This window comes from Sturnira hondurensis, unplaced genomic scaffold (assembly GCF_014824575.4).
Source record: "Sturnira hondurensis isolate 20B ecotype Veracruz unplaced genomic scaffold, ASM1482457v3 Scaffold0004136, whole genome shotgun sequence".
Lineage (NCBI taxonomy): Eukaryota > Metazoa > Chordata > Mammalia > Chiroptera > Phyllostomidae > Sturnira > Sturnira hondurensis.
The window spans coordinates 8428936-8444952 of NW_028076767.1; the positions used below are offsets into that span (position 1 = coordinate 8428936).

General features: G+C 41.2%; 1 protein-coding gene across 1 annotated transcript in view; it reads right to left on the reverse strand.

Moving 5' to 3' along the window:
* The window catches only part of PLCL1 (phospholipase C like 1 (inactive)), a 302735-nt gene extending 295690 nt beyond the window's left edge, over positions 1 to 7045 (reverse strand). Inside the window, exon 1 of the mRNA XM_037043687.1 lies at positions 6345 to 7045. Within this exon, the coding sequence (XP_036899582.1) occupies positions 6345 to 6587 (243 nt within the window). The 5' untranslated portion in view covers positions 6588 to 7045. The remainder of the gene's footprint in view (positions 1 to 6344) is intronic.
* Between the last annotated feature and the right edge of the window lie 8972 nt (positions 7046 to 16017).

Here is a 16017-nt window from a genome sequence, read left to right on the forward strand (position 1 = left end):
TATTAAAACACATCAAAATATGAGATTGTATAAAACTGACAGGTGTTACTGTCATAAGGTTTACTAATTTATTACCTTAGATATAAATTGCAAGTGCAATCCAATTAGTCTCTCCCCACCTAGTAACTGATGGGTCATTTACTGGTGTGTACTGAACTCAAAAAGTAACTTTACTCCTGGTTTTTACTTCTGTTGAGTCATTTTAAGCTGGATGATTTTTTTAATGTACAATCTTATACATGTCTCAGTTTGGACACTGCTCCTGAAAATGGAATGATGTTTCACCTTCACAGTCATTAAAACTCAAAAGAAATCATTCCAGAAGCAGGGGAGACTCCTGCATTTCTTCCTTTGAGTCCTCCCCAGACCCACCACCTGATCAGCTGCCCAGCATCACCTAGAAGCATTAATGGATTGTTTGTTCCGTGGCACCAAAGGTAAAGTCGGCTGTTCTCTGATGTCTTTTCATAACACCCACTATGCCTGAGGTGTTATCTGGCAATGTGTGTTCAATTGACATTTTACTATACAAAATTTCATTACCTGTTCTCTCCTCAGTAAAAAAGAAAAGGCTAGAAGAACAACTATTCAGTCTTCATTGCAATATATATTTAACCCCTCAAAGTCTATGTTATTAACTTATACTTTTTGAACCTTAATATATTTTATAAGCAAACAAATGGTATAAATGCTCACAGTAGTAGCAAAAACTAACCAACATGCATCTCTAAAATCTTTCATCAAAATAGGACAAGGCTGTTTATCTAAATTTCATTCCTAATTCTCTTAAGGTGCCCAGAACCACCTGGCCCTGGTAAGATAGCTCAGTTGGTTAGAACATCTCCCCACACACCAAGGTCACATGTTCAATCCCTGGTCAGGGCACACACAAGAATCAGCCAATGAATGTATAAACAAGTGGAAGAGCAAATTGATCTCTCTCTCTCTCTCCCCCCCCTACTTCCTCTATCTCTTGGAAGGGAGGGAGGAAGGGAGAGAGGGAGGGAGGGAAGGAAGAAGGGAAGGAAAAATCACATCAGCAAGTCACCACAATGAGAAGTGACCATTTCTGAGGTGAAATATGACCATGTTTCTATGGCAATTTCTGAGAAAGTACAACACTCTGACTGGAGTTGCTGAGATTATAAAACAAATCCACCCCCAAAAGTTCAATGCTATTTATACAGTTGAATCATATCTCAGGAGGAACACCCCCAGCTGAAGCCACCAGGGCGTGATCATGGCACCCCTTAGAGTTAAGGCTAGCTACCCCATTGTACAATTGGGTTTTCTTCCCAAAACTCACCCGTAAGTTGATTATTTGGAATTTTCAATTCATATTTTTATGAGTACAAAAAAACCTACAAATGCTGATTAATTCCTAGGCCAATCTATAGAAGCCTAGTTAACTTACAGTGTGTCTAAAATTTTTACATCATTTTCATTCACACTTCCATTCATAACTGTCCCTATTAAAAATGCTTTCAAAGCTCCAGTTTAAAATTTCCTATTTCATCACTGCACAAAATGGTACATATTTCTGTGCCCCAGGTATTAGTTCCCCCTGTACACCAGTCCAAACAAGAGAACACAACCCTGACCAAACTCAACCGTCTGCAGGTACATGGGAGAAGTGGGTCTGGCATAAAACAGGTGTGCACTCCATATATAGTTAGAACACCTGCCAAATTGCTCTGCTTTTAAAATACGGTGCAGGCCTAACAAAATGACCAAAGACAGGAAAGTTTGCATCCCTTTCTGGCATCATCTCCATGTGTTCTCATTTGGGGTAGCGGGGTGAGGGGGCACAGAAAGGATAATTTACCCAACAAGCTTTGGCAACCAAGATTCAGACTCTTCTATCACTCTCTGACTTGTCCATATTTTTTCTAATGTAGAAAGCATTCATAGATTGTGGAGAATCTGCATAAGAGCTCAAGTTCTCCAATTAAGCAGACGTGGGTATGAATCCTAACTCTACATCGTATTAGTTCTCTGTGCCTCCCTTCTGTATGTTAGACAGTTTGCTGTGAGGATAAAGTGATATTATGTATGAAAGCTCCTAAGTCAAGTATTACACTAAATACTTGACTCATAGTAGGCAGCATTTAATAAGTATGAATAAAATTCCCCTTGCCCCATCTGAAGAGAGCTATAATTTTGACACAAGTCAACAGTGCCCACGTCACATCTGTAGCTCAGGAACCCACTACTCCAACCTCACAATGACAAAATGAGACTGGCTATGTTATAAAATGAGACAGGAACAGCACCAAAGCCATTAGTTTCTCTGCTTTAGTGCTGGTCTGAGCATCTCACATACCCAGCTCCCGAACTTTCACCCCACACACCTATGTCCATAAGATACAAATGATAATTTCTTTTAGAGGATTCATACTCAAGTAGAATCAAAGGGAAATGGAGAAAAAGTAGAACCCTTCAGTATGTTACATATAATAGAAGAAAAGTCAACCTATTTTAAAACCCATGCATGTGGTTTATCTCAGTTCCAACCATCTAGTATACAGAATAAACTACATTACTTTCTATTTCCAGAACATTACATAGTTACAGAGCTATAAACTCCAATCCAGAAAGGTTAAATATTTTAAACACGTAAGTTTGATATCAAGTACCAGATAGACAAATGGTCTAATTTCTTAAGTACAAATATATTCAAATGCAGAATGGGGCATAATTGTTAGATATTATCAATTTTGCATGTAACTAACTTGCCATTTTGAACCACAAGTAATCAACTAGCAATTAAGATGGCGTCTGTTGCAATATTGTGGTATACAGCAATGCACTTACCAAAAAACACGCCACATTTATCAATGTCAATGCTGTTGAAAGTAATCACACAGGACAACACAGGGAAAATGGACAAATTAAAAAGCACCTCATTTAATTCTCATGTTAATTTTTTTTAGTTTAGGACTGGGCATATAAGTGAAGAAACACAATTATATTAGAAAGAAGACATTCTGAATATGTGTAAAGATAAATGTTGTCATTGTTTTCATCAGCTAAGAAGGAAATTGTTTTTTCAACTAAACACATATTTTCATAAATTAGGAAGGGCAAATTTGCTTAAGAGCATTCCTCTTAATTAATATATAAGACAGTCTGTTTTCTGGCATGATAGAGTAATGCACTGTTCTGATTCATCTAATATTCAAGTTAATAGAGAAGTTGCATTCAAATAATTAGAATAAAGCAATGCCTTAATTGGAAAAGAATTTAATATTTGATGATTCACAGTCTTTCAGTGGCTCAGAGATTATTGTGAATACTAATTATTACTGCACTAAGGCCATTTGGAACAACATTTTTTAAATATTTTATTTATTTATTTTTAGAGAGAGGGGAAGGGAAGGAGAAAGAGTGGAAGAGAAACATCAATGTGTGGCTGCCTCTCATGTGTCCCCTACTGGGGGACCTGGCCTGCAACCCAGGCATGTGCCCTGACTGGGAATCGAACCGGTGACCCTTTCCTTCACAGACCCGTGCTCAATCCACTGAGCTACACCAGCCAGGGCTTGGAACAATATTTAATAGTATGATTAATATAAAATGTGCAAAAGTCTTTCTTTTTGTGTACACTTCAATGCCAAATTAAAAGAACTCTTGGCAATGCCAAATTAAAAGAATTCAATGCCAAATTAGAAGAACTCCTGACAAATTAAAAGAACTATGATGCATGCAGTTTCTGTCAATACGGAACATGTGCTATATATTTCTTATGTGATCTAGACCTTTTAAAGAAACTTTCATTTTTACTATGCTAAAATAAACAAGCCCTGGGGCAGCAGACTCAAGATATCAACAGAAAGGTCCCTGGTATCAGAAAGGGAGTGAAACAGAGCCGATCAACTGACTCTTTCCCCACTGGAAAGGAACGAAGGCCTCTGGAAACAGACCACAAGGTACCACCACCTACAACCAGCCAGGTCATACCTGAAGATTAACTGAGTGATTCAATGACCTTGGACAACCTTTGAAGCATCGTCTGGGGCAAATCTGAAGATATAAGGCCTGTAAAACTCTAACTACACTTTATTATATAAATGAGAAGCTTCAATGGTTTACCACAGATACGGATAGAGACATATGCTTACGTATGCATGAAATATTTCTGGAAGGATGCAGCTATGGGGGTGGACTGTGTAGACAGAAGTGTAGAAGGCTAAGCATTTTCTCTTCATACTCTTTTGCAACATTTGATTTTTTATTACTATTTCAATAAAGCCTAACTTTAAATAATAGTATTTCCCTTCATTTTCTATTATCTTTAATTTTAAAGGCTATCTAGTAAATGCTTATTTTACTATTAAGTAGGGAAAAGGTCAAATTGTTGCCTCCCTCTATTCATGGCTGGAAAAGAGCACATGGTACAATTTAAAAACTGAAAATTTGGTTGCAAGAATTTGTAGATTGTTATGCTTCCATCCTTTTATTTGTTACAACACTATAGAGCCCACTGCTTTTTATGACAGAACATTTTAAAGTATCTCGCAGTGCTTGTTTTTACACAGACAGGATGACATTTAGTATTAATATCTTAAAATCCAACCGTTTATTTCCTCAAATACTGTATGATCTCACTTATATGTGGAATCTAAAAGAAAAGAAAGGTTCAGAGAACACACTGATAATTGCTAGTGGGGCGGGGCAAGGAAGTCAAAAGGTATAAACTTCCAGTTATAAAATAAGTCAGTCATGGAGGTCCAATGTACAACGTGATGACTGTAATTAGTAATATTATATTTCACATTTGAAAATTGGTAAGAATGTAAATCTTAAAAGCTCTCATTACAAAAAAGAACATTGTGTAGCTGTGTGTGGTGATGAATGTTAACCAGAGTTATCCTGGTGATCACTTCACAGTCCCACAAATACCACATTACATTGTACACCTGAAACTAATGTAAGGTTGTATGTCAATTATACCTCAATGAAAAATATTGGAGAACGGGAACAAAAATATATGTTTCCTAATTACAATGTTTTAAACTGCAAAACAATATGCTTTCTAATCTGTGAATTTTTTAAAAAAGTGGTCATTTCCTTTTTATCCTTATTCACACTCAAAAAAGAACACTCTCACAATCTGAAAGTGACAAAATATGAGAAACTACTACAGGTCATTTGCGACTACCGCCCACCCTTCTTTTGTTGTAGAAATAACCCTGTTGTTAAAGGTCCGTGTGTCAGTGGAGGGAAAAGCCTAGACCATACCCGGGGATAGGTGGATGTGCGCTGCGGGTGCAGTCTCCCCACACTGGCGCTGGGAGCTTCAGTTGAGAGCTTTTGAGAGAGACAAGTATCACGTGGTGGTTACACAGCTGCACTGTGAACAAGTGTTTTAAATGTACTAGCACAACATGTATGGTGAAGAGAAAGTTCCAAGTCCATCTTTCACTATCATCTTTGAAACGATACATAGTTTCATACCAAAATCGATTTCATTCTCATATGCACATGATTACTCCCACGCATTTATGTCAAGAGGCCCTTTTCCAAGGGAACGTGGGAGAGTTCTGACTTCCAGAAGACCTTATCCCAATGTCATGCATCCAAAAAATGAAATCTCAGACAGGAAACAAGCCCCAGGTGGGAGAAAGACAGAAAGATAAGGGAGGGGCAAGGCTTGGCAAATGAAGGAAGAGAGACCCTGCCTGGTAACGGGGGGCGGGGGTCAGAAAGCGTTTTCCCCAGAGGCATTGGTGACCACCAGGAACGGGGGACGGGGGCGGGGGGATGCTTCAGGGACCTATTGCTTCTCGCGCCGCTGCAGCGCGGAGACCCTGGGGTCCTCCAGCGATCTGTACTTTGCCGAAAGGTCCAACTGAAAAATCTGCCTGCCTACCCGGAAAGGTCACGCTTCTTCGGATTTCGGGACTGTTTGAATCTAGGTGTTTATTTTCACTCGAGGGTAAACTGTGCATTTCCTTTACTGTGGGAAAGTTAATCTTTCGCTGGAGAACAGTGCACTACCATCCCGTGGGTCCGCATTCATACTGAGTCCTTCCCTTCTCCTTCCATCAACAGTTCAGTGCAGCTTTCGGGGAAAAGGAAGAAAAGCATCCATCAAAACGCAAAGACGCGCAGCGGAACTTTGCCTCCGCTGTCAAGGGAAAAGAAAAAAAAGTCACTTCTGCTTCTCACGTCCAAGTGCTGAGTGTGGGAACCTCCGGACGAGGAAGGAAGGTCTGGTCATGAAAGAGGTAGGAGAAAACAATGCTGAGCCCGGGATGCCTCCGGACTGCGCACATCCTGCGGGGGTCCCCGACCCACCCACCGTCCACACCCACGCCCCCGAGCAGCGTGGCCCCACTTACCTTGATGATGCTGCTGCGTCGGGGGGTCGCCCGCGCCGCCTCCAGGAGGCTAGCCTCGCTGTCCGCTGGGGCCCCTGCAGCAACCGGCAGCACGACCCCGCTGCGCCGGTCCCTCCACCGACCCCCAGGGGCCGCCGCCACGCCATCCCCGGAGGCGCCGTCCAGGCCGGCTCGGGGATCCTCCTCGCCCCCAGCCGCGTCTGGCAGCGCTGGACCCTCCTTGCCAGCCGCGCCCTCGGCCATGGCAAGGCGCGTTTCGGGCTCTCTCGGGGGAGACGGCACGCCCAGCAGCAGAGTCCAGCCACCGGGCACGGTTGCACTCAAGCACCGAGAGGCGGCCCCGCCAGACTTGGTTTCACCGCCCGCCAGCGGCGGCGGCTGCAACTTTCCGGAGAGGAGGCATCACTCTGGCCGAGACGTCCGCGGGCTCTAGTCCAGGCAGCCCGCAGTCCTCTGGGGCGAGGCGGCCGTGTGGGGAGGAGAGTGAACCCAAGGGAGAAGGAGAGGCGAAAAGGAGAAGAAGGTGTCCGAAACGGGATGCAAACGCCCGTTCGGCGCCAGACAAAAGGCACCAGGCGTCTGGCTGGGCGGCCTCCGGAGCCGGGACGCGCGCGACCTGAGGGCCAGAGCCGGGCGACCGCGGCCCGGCGCACCGGCCACCTGCCCGTGGACAGCGGCGCGGCGACCTCGAGAAGTGCGGCGGCCTCCACCGCGCTCTGTTGTGACAGGGAGGGAGGACTTGTTTTGACAGCCGCGGGGATTGGCAGGCGTCTGAGCCTCTCAGGATTCTCTCCTCGCCGAGCGACGTCGGCCCTACCAATCCCCACTGCGGAGGGGTGTGCCCGAGCGCCGAAGAATGGAATGTGTTCGGGGACCGCCAGCCGCGCCGGCGGGGCTCGCGTACTCCGGCCGCCGTGGGAGCGCGCGCGCCCGTCTGCGCTCTTGTCGGCGCTCCGCGGGTATTTAGGAAGTTTGGATACTCGAAATGCGTCTGAAAAATGCAACAAAACTGCGGGGTACAAAAGGAAGGGGCCCTGGGGAGGAAACCCTTTCTATGCAAAGCAAAGCAATCTGAAAGAAAGGGAGCGCTAAGTATTAATGTCAAAACGTTTGCAATGACTGAGTGTAGCTTCGCACCATCAGGGGTTCACTGGAGGCTCTCATGCCAACCCTTACAAGTCAAGGGTTTACGGAGGCCCTGGAGCTGAATAATTTGCTTTAAGGTTTTACGAAGAGATTTTTCAGCTCACTCCGCAATGCGAATAAATATGGCAAGGAAAGGGAATCAGATAAAAGAGGTGAGGGTAATAGGAAACTGAACTAATTCAATCCCTATGGAGAGTGACTTTTAACAAAATACAAGTATGAATGTTGGCTAAATACAAGGTGAGGTGGGGGATTCAGTCTCCATCCCCAAACATCCCTATTTGATAATAGTTCCACCTCCTTTCTCTAGGCAATCCTGTGTAAATATATGTTGCTCATTTCTAGCAATCTGGCAACCAAAAGGAGAGATATCTTTGGATGATGCATGAAGTCCCTGAAACTAACCACAGCGTGCTCGGGTAGATGCGAATGATGGCCCTGAGGTTTCCCCGGTAGAACGGAAGGCTTGACATTTTAATTTAAAGGATTTTTCATATTAAAATCTATATTAAAATTAACTTACAATATTAAATTATACTTTCATAATTAATATTTTAATAATTTGAGATGTCACTTGTTCTGTTGTCTGGCCAAACATATGAAAAGTTCTTCAGCATTTTAGACCCAGAATTTGTTAGAATCTCAGAGTTGCGGAGATGCAAGATTTCAGGATCATCTAGGTCAGCCTTTTGATTTTGCAGATGAGAGGAAGGACCAAGGAGGCTTCGTTTCTTGTCTACTAGTTAGAGCAGGAACTGAAATTAGAATCTTCCACCCAACTCCTCCAGTAATCTCCTATCTGGCTCCCCTGGGGCTGCAGCCAGACAGAACTGGATTAGGCCCTTGGGAGTTTTCGCACTTGACATTTACCAACTTTTAGGGAAGAGTGAGAAGGCTTAAATTTACCCTTAAAAAAAAAAAACCACTGTACAAATGCAACCCAGTAATGAATGTATACTGTACGAGGGCAACCTCTGGTTTCAAAACCAACACTACCCTCTAGTGAGATTCTGAGAATTGCATGCATGATGGCAAATGCTTTTTTCTTTCTTTCTGGTAAGTAAAAGACTTGAGGGGAAACTCAATTAAAGTTCCCCTTTCAGCTATCTGCCTTTATAACCCATAGACTAGAGGAAGGAAGTGAAAAGGCACACAAACTTAAAACAATCATACATGCCCTTCATCTCCCATCAGTTCAGGGAATTCTCATCTATCTTGCATAGGAAATATTTTCACTTGCTTTCCTTACAAATGTAACATAATTTAGGTCATCATTTCTTCTTTGATATTCAACTAGTACTGTGGTTTACTTCTGGTTTCTACAGTTAATTTCAGTGCTTCATCTTTCTTTGTTTTCCTAGTCAAAATTCCACTCTTGGGTGACCCACTGAGAAATGGAAAACTGCAGCAATCCCACTCATTCATTATCTTCTCCTATGATACTAATATGATTTACAAGGATTTCCCATTCTACATGTTTGTACGCCTTTCTGATAATAATTTGCTTTTTTAAAGTATTAAAATTACTGTCACCTTACTAACATTTAAGGCCAGTGATCTTTTTCAATTAAATTTACTGGGGTGACATTGGTTAATAAGATTATATAGGTTTCGAGTGTTTATTTCTACAATACATGATCTGTATATGGCACTGGGTGCCCCTAGCTTAAAGTCAAATCATCTTCCATCATCATATACTGACCCCCTCTACCTTTTACTACTCCTCTACCCCCTTCCCTCTGGAAACCACCATACTGTTGTCTGTGTCTATGAGTTTCAGTTTTGTATCCCAGATATGAGTGAAATCATATGGTTCTCGGCTTTTTCTGACTAATTTCGCTTAGCATAATAGTCTCAAGTCCATCCATGTTCCACAAATGGCAGTATGTCATCTTTCCTTATGGCTGAGAAGTATTCCACTGTATACATGTACCAAAGCTTCTTTATCCAATCCTCTACAAAGGAAACATCAGTTGTTTTCATGTCTTGGCCACTATGAATAATGGTGCAATGAACATAGAATCCTTGCAAATAAATGTTTTCAAATTTTTCAAGTAGATACCAAAAGAAGGATTGCTGGGTCATATGGTAACTCTATTCTTTATTTTTAAAGGAAACTCCATACTGTTTTCTGCAGTGGCTATACCAGCTTACATTTCCACCAGCACTGAATGAAGGTTCCATTTTCTAAACTTCTCCAACACTCACTACTTTACTTGTTTATAATAACCATTGTAACAGGTGTGAAGGGGCATCTCATTGTAGTTTTGATTTACATTTCCCTAATAGCTAGCAAAGTTGAGCACCTTTTCAAATATCTGTTGGCCATTTGTATGTTTTTTAGGAGAACTGTCTGTTCAGGTCTTCTGCCCATTTTTTAATGGGAGTGTTTGTTTGGCATTACATGCATTCTTTATGTATTTTGGATATTAACCCCTTGTCGGAACTGTTGTTTGCACTGTTCTCCCAGTCAGTTGGTTGCCTTTTTCTTTTGCTGTGCAGAAGCTTTTTGAGTTTGATATAGTCCCATTCATTTATTTTTGCCTTCACTTCTCTTGCTTTTGGAATCAAAATCATAAAATGTTCGCTAAGGCCCATGAATTTTAGTGCCTATGCTTTCTTCTATGTATTTTATTATTTGGGATCTAATATTTAAGTATTTGGTCCATCTTGAATTAATTTTTGTATATAGGAACAAATGTAGTCTAATTTCATACTTTTGCATGTGGCTTTCCAATTTTCCTAGCACCATTTACTGAAGATGCTTTCTTTTCTCCGTTATATATTCTGGTTCCTTTGTCAAAAATGTGCCCATACACATGTGGTTTAATTTCTGGACTCTCAACTCTGTATCAACTGGCTGGTATCCATCTGGACTCTTCTCTTATTTCTTTCCTCCCTTAGCAGCCTTCTCTCTCACCCTCACGTGAGAGCATACGCAGCACACACACCTCACTCTGAGTGTCTGCTCGTAAAGGCTGTTGTTTAATGCATTTTGCTTTGAGAAAATAGTTGGACTCTGATCTAGCAAGTTTTTCATACTGTTGCCTTCTGGCATTGAGCTCAGGAAACTTCTTCTGATACTCATGATTATAGCTTTAAAAAAAAACCTTTAATTGAAATTGCTCCCTCGAGCATAAATTCTACTCTGTGGCCCCACTCCCAATATAGCCAGATTTAGTTAAGCCAGCAACCATAAGCACATTCCTACCCCTCCATTAACAACCCCTCTTTCCAAATTACTATTACCCACAATTCCTGTCTCCTAACCTTCCACTAAGTAACATGCTGCAATCCCTTGATTGGCAAATTGGAAACAGGGTCAGTGAGGGGGAGAAGGGATGTGAATAAGTAATGAATTGGTAATTCAAATGTCACCACCTCAGAGAGGTCTCTTCTAACCACAAATCTTGAGTTTCCCCTTCAACCCCACAGATATACCATGTTATTCATATTGTTCTGTTTTGTTTTCTCATAGGATTTTATCCTATGTGAATAACCTGTGCTGTTCATGGAATTGTTTACTTATGTACTCTGTCATTCTAACCTCCTATGTCTGCACCACTGAAATGTAAAATGTAATCTCCATGTGTGTAAAGACCTTGTCTATTTTGCTAATTGCTATACCTGCAGCTCCCAGACCATGTCTTGCCCCAGAGTTGGTGCGTAATAGATATTTGCAAACAGAATCTTCACATTTGCAGTCCTCTGACTGAATGACACAACCACTTCTAATAAAGAAAAATGGTTCTATCACTTCCCATGCAATAGGACTTTTCATTTTCAAAGATCCTAGAATTCCATCCTAGGACAGAAATCAGACCAGACCCAAAACAATCAGTTTCAAAGTTAGGATGACTATACTTATACATTGAAGTAATTTGAAATCTAGAGCTAAACTAAAAGATATGATAGGAACCCGGCCAGGTCTAGCTAACCTGAAAACAGCCACCCCGAAATCAAAGACCAGCTATGTCAAGGTAGTTCCTTCAACCCAGGAAAGTCACTCCAGAACCCTAGGCTTAAGAAAAATCCAGTGAGGAAATTAAGATTTTTCCATACACAACCAGTTGCAAAAGAGAATGGTCGTTCTGACAACTACTTATGTACCACATAATCCTCTATAAAGTATTCTGATCTCCACTTTACAAATAGTGAAATTAAAGATCAAAAAGATCAATTCGCTTGTTCAAAGTCAGAGCCACCAGGAAGTGAAGGAACCGGGATTTGAGTCTCAGAGACCCAAAAGCTTTCTCTCTTCTGCTGCACAGGGCTGTCATAGAGTGCACACCGGTGGCAGTCCTGAGAACTTCAGGCCTCTGAAAAACCACTCCTTGGGAAAGGGACCACTCACGTTAAGCACAATGAACCCTTCTCTTAGCATCCTCATTACCTCTAAGTCACCATGATGGGAGTGTGAGGTTATTTATCAGTCCGTGAGGAAATACATTATCCTCTTATCCACGTAGGTGAAGAAAGAGTATTTTGATATTTAGAGCCAGTTTTCCTGGTAAGTTCAGAGATGCTATGAACATGAGTATGGCATTTTCAATTGAGTCTCATTTATCTTTATTCTCAGTTATAGCACTCCTCAATACACATTGTAATCACTTCAATTTGTAGTTCCAGAAAAAAGAATTCGCAAGGTAATTTCTAGTCTAAAGACCACAGTACAGTAAATATATACAAAGTCAATAAAAGATAAGCCAAACTTAAATATACCCTCTTAAAATTCAAGGGTTCTTTTTTTTCCTTGAAAGATATTCTTTGTCTTTTAAGTAGGAAACTTCAGAAACTAACATAAAAATCAACTAATTCTACTTCAAAGTTCAGGTAAATGTCACTCCATGATAATGATCCCATAAAAATGAAAAATACAAATGGTTTAAGTCTAGATTATCCAGTTTAATCAATCTTCAAATTACTAATAACGATAATGCAAATAATCTCCAATCACAGCCAATATTCTTCAGTTTCTGAAGGCTGTTGCTTCTTTCGGGTGTTGGGAAACCACTACCTACAGGAAAAGAAATGCCAGTGCCCATTACCACACCCCACATAGAGGCCCTGAGGCTAAGACACACCATCCGAAGCCCCAGGCCAATCATCTAGGAACAGTCTGTGTGCACAGGACAAATGTCTTTTTAAAACAGACAGTTCATGTTGGCTTATTTTCTGTGTATTAAGTTACTCACATGGATCCTGGAGTTGGGGATAATGTTCCCCATGGATGCATAAACCACAGAGGCATTTATGAAAAGTACCACTGGAATTGCACAACAAGGCCTCAAGAAAACTTGCTTATGTCATATGTTTTAACATTTTCCCCAGATCTATTATTTATTAACTTTACTTAGAGTATCTTTAGTTTACACATTATATTAATTTTCATATAGTGATCAAATATGTTTTTCTTTTCAGCATTGGTTAAGAAGCACTTTCTAACCCTTAGATTGTAATCTTCCACATTTTCTTGCAAGATTTTTATTGATATTTTTTAACATTGAAGTATCTGTTCTAATATTTATTTTTAAATTTAGTCTGCATGTATATATGTGTTTATATATACTAAGTGTGTACAAATGTTAAATAAAATTTAAAAAATAAGATGGTGGTGTACTTTTATTTTCTTCATTAAATAATCTATTCTTTTCTCACCAAATCGAGTTATCTTCTTGTCATATATTAAATTCTCACATGTACTTCAGTCTACTTCTGTTCTGATTCCTATCCAATGCCATATTAATTTGATTATAGTGACTTTGTGGTATGTTTATCCATACTCCTTCCATATAGTAGCTAGAGGGATTTACCTAAATTACAAATCTGACTCCCCACTATGAAACTTTATTGGCTTCTCAGTGCCAGGCAGACGGGCACTGAGCTCTTTGGCACACGTGACCATGGCTCCTATCTACATTCCTAGCTTCATTTCTCTTCCTTCATGTCCCAGGACCACTAGGCTACTTGAAGGCCACTGAATACCACATACTATTTCACACTGTCATGTTTGATTATATGAAATACCTTTCCCATCTCTCTTCACTGGATTAACCATTATTCTTTCTTCAAATATCAGTTCAAACATGATCTTTTCCAGAAAGCCTTTCCAAATGCACAAGTTAAAGTTATCCCCATTAATATATTTTGTATGTACTAGATCATATAGATATATCTCATTAAGTGTCTTCTGTCTTCTGCATCATAGATTGTCAAATTCAGATCTTACTCATTTTTGTACACTAGGATTTTAACCCTATGATGACACAAATCAGTCATTCAATAAATTTTTCTTAAACTATTAAACTAGAGCAGTGGTCCTCTGGGTGTAAGACAGAAAACATTAGGTTTTATATTTATCTAAATTTAATAAGAAGTATATTAAGTTTTGCTCTTTTTAAGGATTTTTTAAAGATTTTTTCATTTATTTATAAAGGAAGGCAGAGAAAGGGAGAGAAATTTCAATGTATGGTTGCCTCTCAAGCATCCCCTGCCGGGAACTGGTCTGCAATCCAGGCATGTGCCCTGAGTGAAAATTGAACCTCGATCCTCAATCCACTGAGCTACACCAGCCAGGGCAAGTTTTGCTCATTTTTAATAAGCAGATTCCAGGGATACCATAACTTGGACCCTGAAAGAGGTATTTTAAGACAAGATTGGGAGTTCCAGAATGTGGAGGGGTGACAGCACTAAATTACTGCCTGATACATGAACCCAGTTAAATAAACTTTTAAATTATACTGTGTAATTGAAAGTAAACAAATGATACCGGCATGGTGCAAGGAGCAGACAGGAGGAGCCCTGAGGCAGTGTGACAGTGTCACATCACCCCAGTAGCCAGCCTAGTACAAGTGAAGACAGAGCCCGAGCCCCTGGGTAGAGACCAACAGGAGGAAGTCATTGCACAGAGGATGCATGCAGCTATCAAAATGTTTGGATGAGGAAAAAACCCTCCTACCCACTTCTGATTCCTGACCGAAGGGGAAACTGTAAGACACAGAGGCATACATACCTAAAGGTTAACATGGCAGCAGGGGAGGTGCAGACCTGCCAGTCTAACCTAGGAAAAGGATAGGATTGGCTGGGAAGCTGGACCCTTCCAGAGCCCACAGAAGCTTGGGCTAGAAGCTTGGGCCATGAAGGGAATGGAGAAATACCACCCCCTTTCTTTTACTAACTCACACTCTCAGGACCAGCTTATGCCAAGGCCAAGTTGTACGTGCCAGCCAGGGTTTCGAGACCTGTAGATCACCTGCACAGACAGTCCAGGACGGCCCCTCTTCCTCTAGGACTTGCAGCAAGAATGTGTAGACAAGATCATCTGCATCTGGTGGGCCCTGGAAGCTTTGGAAGGCTGGCAGTGTGTGCCACACGGGCAGACTACAGAAAGGGGCCTGAGGCTAACAATAATGGAGAAAGAAGCTGAGCTGCTTGGAGGACAGCTCAGCACCTGCCACAGTTTCCCAAAGGACAGTATTTTTATTTTTTTTATTATTTTTTTAATATATATATTTTATTGATTATACCATTACAGTTGTTCTATTCCCCCCCTACATTACCCTCCACTTGCACACTCCCTCCCCCACCACTTAGTTTATAACCACGTGTCTCAAGTTCTTTAGATCCTATATTTCCCCCACTATTCTTGCCCTCCCCCCTATCTATTTTCTACCTACTGTCTATGCTATTTTCTGTACCTTCTCCCCCCTTCTCCTCCTCCCACTCCCCTGTTGCTAACCCTCCATGTGTTCTTCATTTCTATGGTTCCACTCCTGATCTAGCTGTCCTCTTGGTTTGCTTTTGTTTTAGGTGTGGTTGTTAATAACTGTGTGTTTGCTGTCCTTTCACTGTTCATATTTTTCATCTTCTTTTTCTTATATAAGTCCCTTTAGCATTTCATATAATAAGGGCTTGGTGATGATGAACTCCTTGAACTTGACCTTATCTGAGAAGCACTTTATCTGTCCTTCCATTCTAAATGAAAGTTTTGCTGGATAAAGCAATCTTGGCTGTAGGTCTTTGGATTTCATGACTTGGAATACTTCTTTCCAGCCCCTTCTTGCCTGTAAGGTCTCTTTTGAGAAATCCGCTGACAGTCTGATGGGAACTCCTTTGTAGGTAACTGTCCCCTTATCTCTTGCTGCTTCTAGGATTCTCTCCTTCATTTTAATCTTGGCTAATGTAATGATGATGTGCCTTGGTGTGTTCCTTCTTGGGTCCAACTTCTTTGGGACTCTCTGAGCTTCCTGGATTTCCTGGAAGTCTATTTCCTTTGCCAGACTGGGGAAGTTCTCCTTTATTATTTGTTTAAATATGTTTTCCACTCGTGCTGTTTCTTTTCCCCTTCTGGTACCCCTATAATTCGTATGCTGGAACATTTAAAGATGTCCTGGAGGATCCTAATCCTCTCCTCATCTTTTTGAATTCTTGTAATTTCACTTTTTTCTGTTTGGGCATTTCTTTCTTCCTTCTGATCCACCCCCTTGATTTGAGTCCCTGTTTCCTTTCCATCACTATTGGTTTCCTG